This window comes from Podarcis filfolensis (assembly GCF_964270895.1).
Source record: "Podarcis filfolensis genome assembly, chromosome: 14".
Lineage (NCBI taxonomy): Eukaryota > Metazoa > Chordata > Lepidosauria > Squamata > Lacertidae > Podarcis > Podarcis filfolensis.
The window spans coordinates 46,443,325-46,462,773 of record NC_139616.1 but is presented as its reverse complement, the minus strand read 5'-3'; the positions used below and the strand labels follow the sequence as shown (position 1 = coordinate 46,462,773).

General features: G+C 46.1%; 1 protein-coding gene across 5 annotated transcripts in view; it reads right to left on the bottom strand.

Moving 5' to 3' along the window:
* The window catches only part of TOM1L2 (target of myb1 like 2 membrane trafficking protein), a 56,650-nt gene that overhangs the window by 19,054 nt on the left and 18,147 nt on the right, over positions 1 to 19,449 (bottom strand). For 2 of the 5 annotated variants that reach the window (XR_014541504.1, XM_083585744.1), the window contains exons 5-13: positions 18,761 to 18,895; positions 18,441 to 18,599; positions 18,191 to 18,307; positions 15,155 to 15,288; positions 14,135 to 14,183; positions 12,762 to 12,885; positions 11,264 to 11,381; positions 8,710 to 8,785; positions 4,057 to 4,122 (exon numbers count right to left, since the gene is read on the bottom strand). Coding sequence is in view for 3 of the 5 variants with exons in the window: in XM_083585744.1 (XP_083441870.1) it covers positions 4,057 to 4,122; positions 8,710 to 8,785; positions 11,264 to 11,381; positions 12,762 to 12,885; positions 14,135 to 14,183; positions 15,155 to 15,288; positions 18,191 to 18,307; positions 18,441 to 18,599; positions 18,761 to 18,895 (978 nt within the window). In the remaining 2 variants the exon portion in view is untranslated. Of the gene's footprint in view, positions 1 to 4,056; positions 7,298 to 7,823; positions 8,786 to 11,263; positions 11,382 to 12,761; positions 12,886 to 14,134; positions 14,184 to 15,154; positions 15,289 to 18,190; positions 18,308 to 18,440; positions 18,600 to 18,760; positions 18,896 to 19,449 lie in introns of those variants that run through there. The other 3 variants (XM_083585745.1, XM_083585746.1, XR_014541503.1) reach the window with 2 other exon arrangements.

Sequence of the window (19,449 nt, the reverse complement as noted above, 5' to 3'; positions counted from 1 at the left end):
TCCAGGAGTGTGATCCAGCTGCTAGTGTGACTAGCAGCAGCAGCTGCAGAACTACATGAAATATGGCAAGTACCCAAAATTAATTTTGTCTGTTTGCACAATTCATCCAGGTTGCAGGTTCCAGCTTTTCCTGATGCACTTCAAAAGCGGCATCTTCATTTGGCTCCGACAACTGGCATGACCTGAAGAGGGAAGTTCTAGAAAGCATTGCACTGATATGCTGATATTGACCTACATTGGGCCAGCAAGCAACAGCTCATAAGACAGTGCCAGCCTCACCTTAAGGCTGTGCAAAAAGTAACCAAGTGGGAGTAAGTAGGAGAAAAAGAGATTGCAAGCCCAGGTTCTACCAGCTTGGGCAATATAAATAACATGCATACATAGCATACTGATTTGGTTACAAGCCTGACACTCTCCTCATCCTTCCAACAGGTTGTATCATTCCCTCTAAAGTTTTTAGAAACATTCATTCACTGTCATTTTAATCGACAGCTACTTTAAAGGAATTCCAAACCTGGTCCAGATATAGGGAGGTGGGTATGAGACACCACGGCTGCCAGCTACTCAGTGATGTGCAGAGTTGGCTTGCATTGCAAACTCACAGGACTGGCTTTTCTCCAAGCTCAACCCTGGAAAGGGAACAATTTGTCTCGAACGAAATGTGGCAAGGGCACTCCCACCACATTAATAATGCTATTGTCCTGTGCAGATCTGGGGTTGCAGAACAGGGTCAAGATGCAGTATCAGATATTTGCTGGTCGTAACCATGGCTTGCCAATTCAGACATCATGCCAAGCTGTTGCTGACACAATGGTTTTGGATTCCGGCTCCATGGCCAAGTGCAAGCCATGGTGTGCCAGTTCAGATCTCACAGCAAACTATGCTTAAGCTTCCCAACATCTGGTTTGCGATGAGGTCTATAATGAACCACCATATGGGATAAAACCAGGGACGTGAATTCTAGTATAGTTTGGTGGAATGAAAAACTGAAGTTTACAAAGGTGAGGGGAATGCATTCTTTTTAATTTCTTTGGTGAAGTCTGATTTTAGAAGAGGGTATTTTGAGCAACATTTCTGGTCCACGAGACAGTGGGGCGTCCCTCTGGTCCTCTAGCCCCTTTCAGGCGACACTGACAGAAGACAGCATTAAAATAAAAACTTTTTTGCTTTACCTCAGTAGAAAACCATGCCATACCTGAGTAGAACCATCTGTACTAGCCACTTGTAACTCCTGCAGTTTGTCAGTTCTGTTACATATTCTATTAATGGACACGGTTAAGAGCTACCGCTAATTCAGACAGAAAACTAGGTTACGGATTAGTTAGATTCTAAAGGGATGCCAAATACATCCGTATTAAAAACAAACAAGGTTAAAATGCCCTGTAAGGGGGAATAAACCAGTCCCCTACAGTTGTTATGGCCGACACAAAGGCTGCAGTATCCTTCTTCCCAAAGTGAACAAACACAAGCCAGCAGCAAATATGGGCAGGGCAGGAGGAAGAGTTTTGTACTCCCCCCCTATCAATTTTAAATGGCAGCAGAGAAAGCGAGAAAAACATACTCTGGGCTTCTCTGACCCTTGGGAACAGCACCCAAGCAGAACCAAATTGTAGGATGAGTGACAATACGGGAGAGTTGGAAAACAGACTCCCTAAACACACCTGATGTTTGTAAGAGAAGGAATGAGGCGTGGAATTGCTCTCTGCTTCCTTCTTCTGCATCTTCCCATGCACCCACCCATCTCCCTGGACAGGAAAAGGGAGGCGCTGTCGCCTTTTGAGAATAGAGAATCGAATCCTAGAATTGGAAGGACCACAACCTGCAATGCAGGAATCTTTGGCCCAATGTGGAGCTTGAACCCGCAACCCTCAGTTTAAGAGTCTCATGCTCTACCGACTGAGCTATCCCAGAGGCATCAGGATACAGAGGGTTGCACATACCCTCTTTGAATGGCTGAATTTGTCAATTTTGGTTTCACTCAGTTTATCATCTTCAAGATCTGAAGTTCAGTTCTCCACATTACCACACCAGTTTGCAATTTGTTAAAAGCCCTCATTGGAATTCACCAGCTTGTTTGTGCAAACAGCTCCTGCGCTCACTTTTTTTTTTGCAAAGCACTGTTGCCTAATATAATGCAGTTTTTTTCATGTTATTATGACAAATACATCCATTTTTTATGGACACTTTACCACAGTAGCTGCATTTTTGCACACATTACCTGGCTGGAGAACTGCGCTGTGCAATTTGGAAAAGTGCAAATTTGGAAGGACGGCTGCATTTTGCTTTGTGCATTTGTTTTGAAAAGTATAAATTAGGCTTTGCCTTTAAATGTTAACTGAATCTAGTTTCTCCCCTCATTCCTAAGGTGTTCACCAACAGTGATTGTTCTCTCCTTGGGGAGGCAGCAAGCTTCTGGAACACTGTGATACTCTGTTTTGCCTCTCAGTTGTGTGCACTCCCCTGCCCTCAACCCTACTCAGTCCCACGTTTTATCTCTTGCAAGGCAGCTGAGTTGCAAGTCTAAGGAAAGGGAACTCTAAAGCAGAGATGAAGAAGCCATGGCTCTCTAGATGTTGCAGGAATACAAATCCCTGACCACTCGCTACGCTGCTTGGGACTGATGGGAGCTGTAGTCCAAACACCCTTCCCGCACTCTAGAGTTACAGCTTGGCACCCTTTGCTTCTTACTCCTCAGTTCAGGGCACATTAAACATAAGCGAGGGTGCAAGGTCCTTCAAAGCTTTTCCTGCCTGGCTCCCATTGTGGCACCGGGACTGAGGAGCTGAAGGAAAACACACATTTGGCCTCTGCCAGGATGGGTCAAGGGCTCTGTCACCCTGCTTGGATACTTTGCTCCCAGGATGCCATGTTTTCTGAGGAGTGAGGGGGATTATGGAAGTATATTCCAAGTCCCCATGGACGTAAGGCATTCTGCCTAAAGACTACATTTAGCCATAGCTAGTAATATGCTTTCACCAAGAGAAAAATCACCCAAGGGGTATATCTACACTAGAACGGCTATATAAGACTTTAACTATCATAGCTCCACCCCATCACAGCCCAAGAACTCTGGGAATTGTAGTGCAGCAAGGGTGCTGGTGTGCAGAGCTAAGTCCCCCTCAGACAACTACAGTTCCCAAGTTTCCCTGGGGAGAGGAAATGGCTCAACCATCAGTTCCCAGATGCAGCACAGCATAGAAGCTCTGCTCTCTGCTTTTCAACGAGGCCTTTGGGTGATTAATATTCTACAGACTTTTAAATGGTTTTTTTGGGGGGGGCTATTGTTTTGTTGTTTTTTGTTGTAACTATTTATTTGTGATTTTATCTTGTGTTTTTCATCTTGCGAACCACCCTGAGATCTTTGGATGAAGGGTGGCATATAAATCTAACAAATTAAAAATAAATTTAAAAAATAATAAGAGGATGCCCCAACAACAGATTTGCATTTATGTTCAGCCATATTTAGTCCAGCAGATACACTCCCCTGTTTTGCAGGAAACTTGGAAGCCTCTTTCTGTTTCCGCTGCTCCAGAACTCTTGCCGAGAGAAAATTCAGGGAAGCGTTGAACAGTGTAATATGATCTGAGCTTCTGGTCATACTGCTTAGTGCTGCAGGGGCAGGCTATTAAACTTATTTTATTTTATTTTTTGCAAAACGAAGACAAACCCTCCCCATTTTAATGAGCAGAACTTGTGTTTTGGAGGAAATGTGGATACTGCACATATATATTTCTCTCTTTTTAAAATTGGATCAGTGAAAGGAACTGGAGAGGTCCATGTGAGTTTTGGAAACAAACATGGTAACATACATGTTTCTTCGCTGCCACACATCCCTGTTGAAAAATATCTATCCCCAGGTCTCCTAACCCTGGCCAGTGGTCCCACTTCCCCACCCCTTCACAGGTGGGGACCCACCTCCTTGCACTGTCCAATTTGCGTTCTTTCAACAGGATGAGTGACAGGTAAACAGAGGATGGTTATGCTATTTAGAGGAGGAGATGGGGGTGAGGACAACAAGGGGGTGGGGCGTCACTCGACTGGCAAAATCCTCCTCACCATTCCTTGCGTCATTAGCCACTTGTCTATGGGCTCCATGTCTGAACTGCCACTTTTACCTCTCCTCTGTGTTGAGAACAGAAATTCCCATTAAAAAGTCAAAAGGTGTGTTGGGGGTGGGGGGACACAGGGAGACGGCAGAGCAACAGCGAGATGGAGAGATTACAACATTTCCTAAAGACGAGCCCATGACCTCCAGGCTTCAGATACCACTTCACCCATCCCAGGTCTGTAAATTATTACTCACCTGTGGCAAGTAAAAACAAAAACAAACAACCCAACTTTCAGATCTTCAAGCGGAAAATTTATTGGAAGGAAAGGTAGATCATTTCTGAAACACACCGTGCTTTCTGATAGGTAAAGGCATACAAGCTGGCAAAATGTGTGTGTGTATGTGTGTGTGTGTGTGTGTGTGTGTATTTGATTTGCAAGGAAGTCTCATCTTTGTCCCAAGTGACAATCTCAGTTTTCTGGCCAGCAAACTACTGTGAACTGAGAGTACCGGAGAATTTTCGAGGGCTTTTTTCCCCTCGGGTGCACACTGCCCCAGGAAGTGGCAGCTTGTGGCTGTCTTGAGTTACCCACCCGGAACCCTCTGACCAAGGCAAAAACTCTTTTCAGACAAATAAATGAGTTTCTGGTCAGGCAAACACTGCTTGTCAAGTTGTCCTTATATGAAGATACATTAATATTACTAAATTCATGCCTTTTAGCCTGGAGTCACACCCTCACCACGACTTACAATATAAAAGCAGTAAGATAGGGTTAGCTACTGCTGTTCTAAGGTCTCCCCACCAATTACTAACGTATGACTCTGCTTAGCTTCTAAAATCTCATGAGATCAAGCTTGTGCAGGGAGGTACAGTAAGGTGCTGTGCACTGCCTTAAGCGACCAGAACCCAGGCAGCTTAAGGTTTTAACAGTGCAATCCTTATGCATGACTCCTCAGGAGTAAGTCCCACTAAATTCAATGGGACATTTAGGCTGTAATCCCGTATGCAAGGATTTAAAAACAACGTGCCAGAAGAAAATCATTTTAGGCCTCCACACTCCACAGGCCTGCCAGTTAATGAACAGGTCAGCATACATGTTTTAAATGACTCTGCGTGTGGTAATTTCTAGAAAAGTCAGGAAGCAGTTCCTCCTTGCATCCCTATCCAAACCAACAGGCAATGTAAACTCCCTGCACCGGCTTCAATTGTTCTTGTGAAATGCATTTTCTCTCATCTGTTAGGGATCCTCCTGAATATTCTAACAAACCACTGATGACAGAAAATGTGCATGCACACGAAAGCTCATACTAATAACAAAACTTAGTTGGTCTCTAAGGTGCTAATGGAAGGAATTTTTTTTATTTTGTTTCGACAATGAGCTACAGTTCACCAACACTTTGAGAACACACTGGAGAGCAAAATGGCCAGAAGACACCTTGGCAGGAGGGTGAAGTCTGAAAACATGCACGTCTTTGCACACTTTGACCCTGTTGGGTTAACTCAGAGGAGCCCTTTGAACTGACAACACTGTAGGCTGATAACAGCTACACTGATGGGGGAAAGACAAGCAGCCCTGGGATCCGAAGCATGAATCAAACAGGAGCGCAGGTTAATAGAGAAGGATGCTCATCCAGCTGCAAGGTGCAAGCTTTCCCAGAATTATTATTTATTACATTTCTAGCCTGTCTTTCCTTCCAAAGGAGCCTGGCATCAAAGCGTTATGGCAATGCAATTTGAATTAAAGCAAAAACAAACTTAAAATACTTAAAAACATTTAAAAGCCCTCCCATCATAGTAGCTGATTTCGAGGCTGCCATAGCCAGTATATTTCAACCATCAAATTTGCTGGGTAAGCAGGAAGGTTTTTAAATCTTTCCTGAAAGTCAATAAGGGTAGAAACAGAAACACCTCGCTAGGGAAGGCATTCCAGAAACAGGGAACTGCCGCTGAGAAGGACTTGTTCACAGGTCAGTGACAGAGGTGGCACCAGCAACAGGGGCCTCCCCCTGTTGATCACAGGGCCCGAGATGGTTGAAACTGGGGGAGTTGCTCATTTAGGTACTTGTCAATATGAACATCTTGAATTGGGCTTGGCAATCCACCAGCATTTAGCACAGAGCTGTCGGGACTGGTGACACATGGGCCCATCAGGCTGCACCTCTTACCAACCTGACAGCCACATTCTGCACTAGCTGCAACCTCCAGACTGTCTTCAAGGGAAGCCACACAAATAGAGCATCGCAGCAGTCTAAGCAGGATGTCACTAGAGCATGGGCAACTGGAGTCAGGCTATCCTGGTCTGAGAATGGCCATAGCTGGTGACCAGCATAAGCTGAGCTTAAGTACACCAGAAGCCACCTGGCAAGTCAGTGACAAATCAGAATCTAGAAGCACTCCCAGAATACGAACCTATTCCATCAAGGGCAGTGCAGCCCCTCCCAAAACAGTTTGTACACCTAATTCACAGGCACAGGAATTGCCCATCATCTCTGTCTTATCAGGATTCAGCCTAGTTTTGGCTCCCAGCCAAACTGCTTCCAGAAATTTATAAACTGCTTGATCACAAAGTTCCCCGGGTGGTGTACAAATAAAAATAAAAGGTTGAAGAACACTGACTACTACATTCTAGAATATGCTTTGCCTATGCCAGTCAGAAATGCTTCCAGACTCCACCTGTCTACTACTCATTCATTGACTCGATAGAATAATTTATACCCCGCCTTTCAGGATACATATCCTTCCAAGGTCGCCTGCAAGAAACGTTAACCTGATACAAAAACAAAACCTGAAAACATATTTTACTGGAGTGTGAGAATCCAAGATGAAGGAAACCCTCATATGATACTGGAGGAAATATAAATGGAACAATCTCTGAAAAAAGTATCATGCTTATTATTTCTATATGTATGCTAGTAGTGATATTCATAACATACATTGTATTCTTATAGGTTATTTATCTAAATAAAAATCCCTAAAGTGATTTGGTTGGATTTGTAATCATTTGGAAAATTAATAACAATAATTGGAAAAACCCTTAAAGTATCACCATCTACATATAACATTTATTTTACTTGCTTAAGGGGGGAGTGGGAATCCCAGGCCACTTAGTATCAAGATCCTTGGCACAGAGCAGTTGATGACAAATGGGCCTGGGGTGGGCAGGAGTGAGAAAATACATCTTGAGCATCCTGTGAGATGTTCTTCACCTGCCTCTCTTTCCTCTTGGGATCCTTCCCATAGGACCATAGCTGTCAACCATCCCTTATTTGGCGGGAAAGTCCCTTATCCCAGCGCTGTGTCCCACTGCTGTCCCTTATTGATGATGTCCCTTAAATTTCCCGGGTTTCAAAGGAAGCCGCTCCTCTCCCTCCCTCCCTGCCGGCCAGGGAGGAGGGAGGCTCCAACTGTGTTGCTTGGCTGTGTTGCTCACCCAATAAGTAGTCTAAGAATGACTGGGGAGTGGAGCTTGCATGCCTTGTACCAATCAAATTGGCCGCGTTGCCTGGGGACTCGCCTTTGCTCAGCGCTTCCCAGCAGAGAGGTGATGGTGGTTTTCCTTGCTGCATCCCCTTTGCCGGGTTGCTGCGCTGTGGGAACCACCGCTTGAGGCTTCGTTTGGCTGCTGGCTGGGCTTTTCTGCCTTTGGCTCGGAGGGGCTCAGAAGTCAAACATACCTGTGCTCTGAAAATCCCTTATTTTGGCTGCTGATTCCTTATTTTTGAGGCTGCTGGTCCCTTATTTTCAAATCTGTAAGTTGATAGCTATGGATAGGACCCCCTGTTACTGTGGCGAGGTGGTGAAATTGGTGGTGAGAAGTCCAGTTTCTGCCAGTCTCACCTCTATTTTTCCGTAGCAGCTTCCCTCCATTTATCATCATGCCCCACAGCTCTTCCCCCTCCTACACACACTCAGACTTCAGGGCCCCTCCAGGAAGGCCATGCCCCCACCCCGCACCCAGAGTGCAAGGAAACCCCTGGAGAAGGCCAGGTCGAATGCTGCTGGAATGTATGTGCTCTCTCACGCCCCCAAGAGGACAGAACACTAAAGATGAGAAGGTGAGTTCAAAGGACAAATGTTGCCACCCAAAGGATGGGAAGGCAAATGGGATGGAATCCACAGAGAGATCGGGATTCCTCATCCAGAGAGGTGAATGGGCAGAGAATCACTGCCCCGACCAAAAAGAAACATAGAGGGTTGTCTTCAGAGAAGACCATTCATGCTCCCAGTTCAGATCACTGGAAAGAAGAAGGTTTTAGAAAGTTGCCTGCACCGACCACAAGTTCTAATTTATATTTATCCATACAAAGTCAGAGAATCTAAGAGTTAGGCTTGCTTTCTGAGTCAGCGTTTGGTGTGCTGCTAACACACGTAACTGGGGGGAAACAGGCAACCTTCTAGATAAATGTCAGGCTAGATACCTGTCAATTCTCTCCAGAAATTAACATGAAGTATTCAAACCTTAGACAGTTCTAGGAAAACACAATTTAGCACCACTGACCACACGTGCTTCACAGCTCTTTTCTGCAATTTGAAGCTGGACGCACGCAAAAATCTCAGGATAGGACTGAAGGAAACACATGAGTCGCATTCAACGCTCTCAGCGAAGCTTGAGAGCAACCCCCCTTTGTCTGCAATGCAACAGGGCAGAGAAGTGACTTACCCCTCCTGCGTTGTGTTTCCGAACATCCAGGGCAGATGCCAGTCCTTTAACAGCCTGGGGGTCTTCGTACGTCACGCTGAAACAGAAGAGGGGCAATGAGCATTGCAAATACCCAGGCAGCAGCAAATGCAAGAGTAAGAATGGAAGACATCAGGAATGTCATCTATAAACTGAAGTCCCAGGAGTGTTGCCAGGTGCCTCCATATAACAGTTGCACGCTGAGGAGCAAAATATTAAATCCCAAGCACAGTCATTTATACGTTTCTCTTGTCATTTGTTCTTTTCAAAAACAAACAGAAGCCTCACGCTTGAGCAGCTGGTCCTACGTTTTCAAGCATTGGGTGTTTTTAAGGGTTTTTTAAAATAAAAAAGAGTCCCCTTCCCTTTCCCTCTGTAGCTAGTAGCCTTTTTCCACCTGAATAAATTGTGGGCTAAAAATCAACAAAGCAGGTCTCTCCTCCTAGATGGAGAGGGAATTCTAAAATTGGCTTTGCTCAAGCTCCTCGCTGTCCAATTCTGCATTTTTAAATGTAAATGCAATGAAAACATCACTGAGGTCCTTCCTTGTGTGCCCCCTCCATGAGAGGCCCAGAGGGTGGCAACACGAGAATGGGTCTTTTCTGCAGTGGTTCCCTATTTGTGGAATGCTCTTCCCAAGGAGACTCACCTGGCACCTTCATTGCATATTTTAGGTGCCAGGCAAAAATATTCCTCTGCTCCCAGGCTTTTGGCTAATTCAACAATCTATGGCCTTTTAAACTGTGAGGGTAGCTACTGCTTTTGTTTATTACTATGTTATGTACATTTGTGTTTTTATATTGTGACCCTCCCATGAAGAGTGGTACGTAAATTTAATAAATAGAACAAATAACAACCATGAGTGGGGAAACCTTTGTCCTTGCAGGGTGTTGTTGAACTGCAACTCCCATCAGCACTAGCAAGCATGGACAGTGGCCAGGGATAATGTAGTGCAGAAACCTCTGGAGGTACAAAGGTTCCTCACACCAGATTTAAGGGTCAATACCAGTGCCTGGAAACCAACAGGTAACCCATGAAGATGGTATGAGTTGTATGTTCTGGTCCCTGAGCCCCAGCCCAAACCCTGGCAGTACTGGTTGAAGTTTCCAGGGAGGCTTTGGGGCAGCCTAACATACGAGAACATTACAGACATTTAGGCTAGGATAAAATTAGGGCAGAAAGTTTAACGCAGGAAGCATAGGGGTGTAGAAAACGGCCTTACACCAGATCTGACCACATTTGCCCATCTAGTTCAGTATTGTCTACAATGACTGGCAATGGCTCCCTATAGAGTTTCAGACACAGGTCTCTCCCACTCCTCCCGGAAGATTGAGCTGAGGATCTTCTGCACATAAAACATAGGCTCTACGACTATGACATGGCCCACCCCTAAGGTTTCCAAAGCCAGGTCAGATTGTGCTAGAAGAGACGGCTGCTGGTGCTCCAGCCAAAGCTGGTCAAAAGCGATCCTGGACGCCACCTGTTTAGAAGAAGTATCGGATCCAGGAGTAATCCCAAGCTGCAAACCTGGTCGACAGTGCAATCTTATCTCGTGCAGGTTGCAAAACTAGCCACTGACCATCACCGAAGGGTCCTTCAGCTCAACAGCTTAGCACACGCATGCACACACACACGCGCACACGCGCGCACACACACACACACAAAGCTAAACTGAAGCAGCATCGCAAATGGTTGATCTCTTGTCATTAATTTCAACTCCACTCCTGAATTCCCTACAGCCGATGGAAATCAGAGCAGGGAGGGGAAACGGTTGAAAGGTTTCACAGAACCTAGGATCGCCACAGAAAAAGGACTGAAGCAGTTCACTACGTGAAGACCTGCCCATTAGTCAGCCACTGGGTAGAGCTAAAGGACCAAGGACAATAACTCATCTCTTCCCTGCTGCCTGAATGCCAGGGCATCTCTGGTAGGTAGGCCTTTGGAGGCCAGGATTCAGCCAGCCAGCCTCCAGGGTAGTGGCGACAGCACACTAACTATGCCTTCCAAAATAATGGGTTGGTGAGGGGGAGATGCTGCATTCAGTTCCACATGGAAAAGCTGTCACCCTGACACACATACACACACAAAACCTGCAGCCTTTGCTGTATTATTGGCATGCCAGAGTTACTGTACAATGGACCAATTCAGGCCGTTTATTAAAACGGACTCTGGATGGTCCAGGATAGGGCAAGAATTGTAAATCAATGCAACTGGGAATTCTGCAGCTAACACATGGTTGACCCTGTCTGGGCCCTTCAGGTGGGCTGCAGAATGAATGCACTGAAGGAATGAATACATGAGCTTAGCAGTTGAGAGACTGATCTGTGGAACAGGGAGCCTCTGGTCCAAATCTCACTTTGGCCACGATGCCATTATCCTCTTGGCCTTAACTTCTGCCCCCACAGGAGCCTGGCTCAGAGCAGACTGTGTTGAGCCTGTGCCCCACAGGAGAACTGCAGGCCTATAAGGGCCAGTTCCGAGGGCTTAAGAGAACTGCCCAAGTCCCCCACACCTCCCTCCTTCAGGCCCAACATACGTCTTGCGCTGATCAGCCAGTGAACTGCCTCTCGTCTGTGCGAACATGTCAAAGTCATCCCGGGGGTTGGGGTGCTGGAGGGAGCTGAGCGTTCCGCTCACGTTGTTTGCGCCTATATCTGCAGACAAAGGAAACGATATGGCTTAGGATAGGAGTGGACAACCCTTTTCAACCCAAGGGCCATATTTACTTTAGAGCAACTTTTTGTGGCGGGGGGGGGGCGTGTCACATGCTAGTGGTGGGTGAGGCAAAAGCGGGCAGAGCAATGAATGAGAATTTTACCTTTGCATAAAGCAGGCTACTTCCTACATCTAAACCTCACTCTCTAGCCTCCATTCAGGCAAGAAAGAGCCATTACTAGACTCCAAGGACACATGCCAAGCAGAAACAATCAAGAAGGTTTCAAAACAGGGCTGGCAAGGGGTGCAGCCTGTGAGAGTCCCAGGGGCCAGATAAGAGGTGTCTCGGGTGCTGCTTTTGGCCTTCACGCTTGCGATTCCCCATCCTTGCTGCAGGAGAAAGCCAGAGCCGCCACATGAGCCAGCCAGACAGAAGGCGGCACATTTTTGCTTTGAACATTTTGCTCTGTCCCAAAGACTGGTTCTAAGCACACCTGCAGCACCCTCTCCCAACCACCGAGTCTAGAGTTGGACATATAGCTACGCATCTCCAGTGGTTGGAAGCAACAGACTGAACATGGAAGCACAGCTTTGTGAAACGTTAGCTCATTGGCTACTTACGTCTCCATTGCTTTACATTCTCTGGAGGGGAGGATGTGAAGCAGAGAAGCTGCGGGAGGGGAGGGGATGCTTCCTCCACCAGCTACTTTGCCGTTGAAACTCACTCTCCACCTCCCTACAGAATCCCAGCATCTAGGCTTGTGTGGCAAACATAGATCTGAAGCCCCTTTTTTCAGCAAGGAGGGGGAGAGAGAAAAGACAACATGTTTCCCTAAAGAAAAGGGAGTTAGTGGAGGGGAAAGAGTTAAGCACCCCATTCTTCCTCACCCCTCTGATGTCCAAGGGCACTTTGCAACAGAGGTTACACCCACATCATACATTTAAAGCACATGGATTCACCCAAAGACTCCTGGGAACTATAGTTTGTTAAAGATGCTAGAAACTGTAGCCCTGTGATGGGTAAACTACAGTCCCCAAGATTCTTTGGGGAGGAAGCCAAGTACCTTAATTGTATGATGCAGATGCAGCAAGGGGGGGGGGGTTAGCCTAACTCAGCACTCAGCGTATCATGACCTGCAATTTGGCTCAGACAGTCCCATTTGAGCAGGACTCCACTCTGTTTATAAGATGGACAGATTTGGACATTATAAGCTTCCAGGACAAGATGGGACGCCACCCTTAACTGCAAGCACTACTTGTCAGAGCCATGTGGCCTTCTTCAGGAACCTGCAACATGGAAGAATCTCCAGGGGAGTGTGCTGTGGACTAGCCCCATATTACTCCAGTTCCCAGCACCCCTGGAAAGGCAAAACACATACCAAGCCCAGCGAGTTGGGTCGAAAGTGTGGATGCCGGCACCGTGTTTCCAACCATGGGGCTGACCACTGCCGGGGAGCCAGGTCCCAGGTCTATTAAGTTGTCTTCAGTCACCTCGCTGAGAACCTGTTGAGCCAATTGGGACACCAGAAACGGTCACATAAGGTAGATGCATGGGACGGCGCTAGTCAGAGAGGCAGAGCCTTTCTCAAACACGGCTACGATTCAGGAAGCCCTACGCCAGCCTTCCCCAGGCTGCTGTCCTCCAGCTGTGGCTGGATAACAACCCCCATCATTGGACATGGTGGCTTGAGCTGGCAGAAGCACAACAATATCTGAAGGGCACCAGTTTGGGGGAGGCTGCTCTATCCAAGCACAGAGAAAGCTATGGGGATCTGCCTCCCTCTCTGTCTCCAACACCAGGTATGGAATTTGGCTTTTTGAATTTCTAGTCCAACATTTACTTCATTGGTATAATTTATTCTGACAGCATATCAGGAAAGCTGTCATTTTTTTTAATACTATACAAGGTGGTGTTTCTTCTTTTCTTTTACTAAGTATACAGACCCTCATACTCTAAACCCATTTTTTAATTCCTCGCTGATCATACTGCAGCTAAAGAGGTCACAGTTCTGCAAAATCCTTTCCTTGTCCGAAATGCGAAGTTAACATATTTGAGTTTTCTGCTTATGGAATTTGGCTGCAGTCTAGTGGTGAAAAAAGAAGCAGTGGGGAGGAAAGGGGAGAGAGGGGGAGAAATAAAATGGGCAGTCTTGTTGGGATTAATGAAACACATTTGATAGCATTTGAGTTAAATGTCAGTCTTTTGCCCACACAGATAGTTGTTTTACCTTTCTCATCAAACCAGAAAATCTTCAACAAACCATTGTTTCCAAACTGGGAAACTATGGATACCAGCTTCGGAACAAGCCAGGATACTGAAGTTGGTAAACCATGATTTCCCTGTTTGGATGGAACAAGAAACTATGTTTAATTAGAGGCATCCTGGTTTAATTGAAGCTCATGAAAAGGGAAAACACAGATTCCTATCTCAGCTTATCTTCAAGATATAACCCTTTAAACCATCTTAAGAGCTTGATATCTGGATCATTACTGTATATCACATTCAGCTCAGCTTGCTCCTGTCTTTGCAACCTGCAAGCAAAGTACCTCACATTTACCTACTTAAATGCAACTGATTTAAGAGCAAAGGGGCTCCAAACTTCATCACAAATATCAGAAAGTGTTCTGACAAGAAGGACTTCGCAGCAGTGGTACCACCTCACTTTTAAGGATGAGTTTTGCCAAGCCCAAGGTTAGCAATTTTGTACTGGACAATCCTGTCTTATTAGAGAAGCCCAGCAGGAGGACTCACCCCATTGCTTGCGTTCTGTGCAGACCGACCCAACCTGTATCGCTCAAATCTACAGCAGACAAAAAAAGAGGAGAGATTAAAAATGGCATGTAGCAATTTTGAAAGGTGCAAGCATTACGACAAAACCCAGGATGCACAAGGAAGGATCTGTCTTTTTCCGGCTGGGGTGGTGGGAAGCCGACTGTAGCCACAGAGACCAGCATATGATCTCAAGGGCTGCTGAACTGTCACACCTCTAGGAATGGCTGGAAGCAACCCCATCCAACTCTCTCACCCCAAAACCTGCCATTACAATGCTGAAGGCCAGCCTTCTTCAACCTGGTGCCCTCCAGATGTTTGGGACTCCAGCTCCCATCAGTCTGAGCCAGTATGACCCATGGTCAGGAATGACAGGAGTTGCAGTCCAAAGTATCTGCAAGTATATTATGGGTTACAAAAGGCTGCTGATGCAGGTCAGGGATGGATAACCTGTAGCCAGAGGCTCACAAGTGACATCAGCAGCAGGTGTTTCCTGCTCTCTTAGCTAGAATGGATCAAAGGGGGCTTCTAGCTCCATCGACAGCACGGAATCAGGACGATTGATTTGAAAGAAATATCTAACTAATGAGTAAGTGAACTAAATTAATGAATCAAATAGATGAATAAATAAAAAATGATCAGGAGCTTTAAACTAAATCCTGGGGGGGGAGGAAGACAATATTACAGATTACAGGAGAACACCTGGTACAGGAGTTAATAGTTAATAGCTCCAGAAACGTGCTAAAGGGCAGGTAACTACAAGAAAGAAGCAGTTGGAAGGAATGACTCACGGTTTCAGTTGTCTCTATACTAATGCACAGAGTATGGGAAACAAGCAAGATGAATTCTTAATACAAGCAAGACGAGCTCTTAATACAGGATACGCTCTGGACGTTAAAAAGGCTGATTTTCAAAAAGATTAGGAACTACTCGGTGAGGGGGGAAAGCCACACTTAAGGGTAAGCCAGCAACTATTTGAGCTTCAGAGGAAAAGCAAGCCACCTCTCGTATCGGAGGAAAACGTTGTTCAGATCGTCGTTTACATGAAGCAGCTCTTCTGTGACTTCTTCGTTGGACACCCTGGAGATGAGTTCCACGATCCTCTGTTGCATGGCTCGACAGGTGCGGTTCAGCTCCTGGGAGAAATGAATCATTGCAACTTCAAGGGAAGAAATGATGTCCAAGAGTTACAACACAGGGGAGCTTCAGTCATCAGAGCCCAGATATAATAGGCCTGCTCACACAATCTAACTACATCATGCCAGGCAGGAGCAGCCCTTGCCAAAAAGCTGCCCAATCACAAGTAAGGCTAACAGTGCTATTCCACAATGTGGTTGTGGTAGGGGTACGGGTAAGGGTGGGTCCATTTTCAGCAGAGATTACCCCCTTCCTAGAGTTGTAAGGAGGCAGAAAAGAAGGGCAGAATGCTCATTTGCTAGATGGTCAGAACAATCAAGAACTCCATATATTTAATTCCGGTTATAAAGCCTGTGTTAACTGTCAAGATCTCTAGGGTAAGGCTCTAGGGCCAAGGTGACATAGCTTCCACATAAATGGTCAGGTCAGGGTGTAATACTGAGCTCAAAAGTTCAACTTCTTAAACATCTTAGCAATTCTTTAAAAATTAAGTTTCTACTCCTTATGGCTGCAGATATAACTTCATGGGCAACAGGATCTTAAGGGGTGACAGTGGTGGCAAAAGACTTCCTGTGGCCTGGGCATCAGTGCCGTGAAAAGCTCTCTGCAACTCCAGGTGACTAATTAAAGGACGATAAATTAAGCTAAAATACATGCAGATTTGCATAAGGTAAATAATACAATGGAATGCAGCCTTTTAGCAGTGTAGAATTCTGAACCACTGCAAAATACAGCCAAGCCTCAGTAGCCAAGCCATACCTGGCAGTGTTTCCAAGGGCTGCCACTTTTAGAAGCCCTGGCCTTCAATACAAGAATTAGCCTCCTCCCTCTTTGCATTCCTCCCCCTTTGGAGTGGAAATTCAGAATTAAGGACAGCCATGTAAGGATACATATCTTAAATCCATTTAATTAGTATATTGATTGTTAAATTCCACTTTGACCGGTTTAATGTTTATGTAAAAAATTATGCTGAAATTCTGGTTTTACTATGCTGGCTGTTTAGCCGTAATAATAAACATTCATTTGAGGACAGCCATGCTGCTGGTGGTATCAGCACCCCCACCCCTGAGAAGAAAAAGAAGCCTCGTTGACCTGGCATCTCGTGGCCTGGCGTTCTGCACCTGGACAAGTGTCACCTCGTGCTTCCCGCAGCTGCTTTCACAGCTTGAGGGCTGAGTTTACCATGTCAGCTTTGATCCCATCAGTTCAGAGCCAGATTGTGACATTTCAGAAGGTTGGATTCAGATGGAGAAGAGAGGGCTGGCAGGGCCTGTCTGTCTCTATTCTGCTGCAGCGCCTGGTTGCATGCCATTAAAAACCTTTCCTTTTTATTTAGCTGCTTATTGGGTTTCTGATGGGTAACAACTAACAACCAGGGCTTTTTTTTCCAGCCGGAACTCAGTTCTGGCAGCTATCAGATGGGCACCACTGGAATTCTAAGACGAAGCCGTTCATGGTGAGTTCCAACACCTCTTTTTCTAGAAAAATAGCACTGCTAACCACCAACCGTCTTGCTACACCGATCCCCAGGCTGCGCCTTCCGTTCCCAGGTAAGCTTATAGAACAGAACTGATAGCTCAGTCAGCAGAGCACAATACTCTTAATCTCAGTGCCGTGGGTTCAAGGCCCATGTTGGGAAAAGATTCCTGCATTGCAGGGGGTTGGACGAAATGGTCCCTTCCAACTCTGCATTGGCTCCCACTACGTTTCCAAGCACAATTTGAAGTGTTGGTGCTGACCTTGAAAGCCCTAAACGGCCTCGGTCCAGTATACCTGAAGGAGCGTCTCCAACCCCATCATTCGGCCCGGACACTGAGGTCCAGCGCCGAGGGCCTTCTGGCGGTTCCCTCCCTGTGAGAAGCGAAGCTACAGGGCACCAGGCAGAGGGTCTTCTCAGTAGTGGCGCCCGCCCTGTGGAACGCCCTCCCATCAGATGTCAAAGAAATAAACATCTACCTTATGTTTAGAAGACATCTGAAGGCAGCCCTGTTTAGGGAAGTTTTTAATGTCTGACGTTTTAATGTATTTTTAATATTTTGTTGGAACACGTCCAGAGGGCTGGGGAAACCCAGCCAGATGGGCAGGGTACAATTTTTTTACTACTACTACTACTACGATTCTACGATTCTAATAGGCAGGGGGTTGGAACACAAAACATCAGAGGAGCCCTGCTGGATCAGAACGGAGACTATTATTTAGTGAATTTATATCTCACCCTTGCACTCTGAGGAGCCCAGAGCAGTGAACAGATACACAATTCAAAAACCAGAACAAAGCAACCATGTTCTAAAACAGTTAAAACATTCTGAAAACAACTGCAATTAAAAAGCAGCTATAGTTAAAAACGATTATTCCATCCAGTGATTTTGAGGTTGCCGGGAACAGTATTCTTCAGCTATGACATCCAGTCTCAGTCCTCATTAACAGCCATGGCTTCTCCCAAAGAATCCTGGACACTGTAGTTTGTAAAGGGTGCTGAGAGTTGTTGATAGACCCTTGAACACCCTAGCAGTTCCCAGGTTTCATTGTGAAAAGCCATGGTGGTTAAAGTAGCATAGGAGTGCTTTAAAAGTATGGTGTGGCTGTGACTGAAGATCCAACAAGTTCAGCATTCTGCCTCCTATAGCAGAGGTTTCCGAAAAGTCTGCTAGCAGGACATGGAGGAAACAGCCCACCCTTACTCATGACCCCCCGATCCCCAGTAACTGGTATTCAGAGAACACTGAGTCTTTGTTTAGCCACCAGGGCCAATGGCCACCTGCAAACATGTCTAAACTCCTTTCGAAAGGCTTCTCAGCTAGTAGCCATCATCACATCTCGTGGCAGCAAACGGAAGGGGGTGGGGAACCTTTCTCCTGCCCTGAATCTACTATGTTAATACTTTGGTTGCAACACATTTACCTGCAGTAACTCAAGGTCTGATGAATCTTCTTGCCCGGGGACCATTTCTGTGAGCATTTCAGACATCACTTTGGTGTTTCCACGAACAACGTCTAGTTCACTCCGCAGTCGTGCAATCTATTTTAAGAAAGGGTGGGGGGGGGGGAGAGAGAAATGCAACCTTTTACAGAAGCTGCATGCATTTCACGGTCTGATTTTTAAAAGGTTCTGGAGGCGGGAATGCCTTCTACAGTACCTGCTCAGACAATACCTGCTCTGTATTTGCTGTGATGGGGCCGGTCACATTCAAAGCTGGGGCCTGAGGAGCAGAGTACGCCGTTGGAGAAGGAGATGAATAGGAACTGGAGTTCATCCGTTGCTGAGACTGGGACCTGTGCATGCTGGCAGCTGGGTCAACTTCAGGAACGCTCTAGCAGAGAACAATGTGCAAACTCTCAGATATACAGTATTCACCGAAAGACTGTGCTGCTGTCGTTATCATGCTCTTTAGCCAAAAGGGCAGGGATCCTCTAACTGTTTCTCCTCCTCTACAAAAAAAAGGAAGAAAAGCAGACAACACTGCCCACTTACTCTCTGCGGTGTGTGTATTGGCGACAAAGCATCCAGATCAGCCATTGGAAACTCAATCCCTTTTCTTTTGAGTTCTTCATAAATGTGGACCACCCCAGTTAGATCAGGGCTGCTTCGAAAGGCATCAGCCCAGGCCTGCAAATGAAACAGAGGGTGTTACAAGGAACTCAATCCAGTTCCCTTCTATTGTGGAATTTGGTCTGTTATTTTTGGAGACCGCATTTCTTGTGAGTATATAGTACAGTTGTACCTTGGAGCCTTGCAGCTCAAACGTTTTTTGGCTCCCGATTGCCGCAAACCCGGAAGGGAGTGTTCTAATTTGGAAACATTCTTTGGAACCCAAACGTCCAGCGCGGCTTCCGATTGCATGCAGGAAGCTCCTGCAGCCAATCGGAAGCTGTGCCTTAGTTGTCAAACATTTTTGGAAGTCGAACGGACTTCCAGAACAGATTCCTTTCGACAACCAAGGCACGACTGTACAGACGTGAACAATATTTCTTCAATCACAGTGTCTCAGGGCTGTATGGTGACTATGGGAGGGGTTAAAGCCTGAGAAAAGCCCCAAAGGTTTCTAATAAGGCCACAAAGGGTCAACTGAAAGTTCAAGGGTGCCACATCAGGACATGTACTAAATGCAGTAAATAAATGTAATTATTTACTGAATTTATATCCTGCCCCAAGGAGCCCAG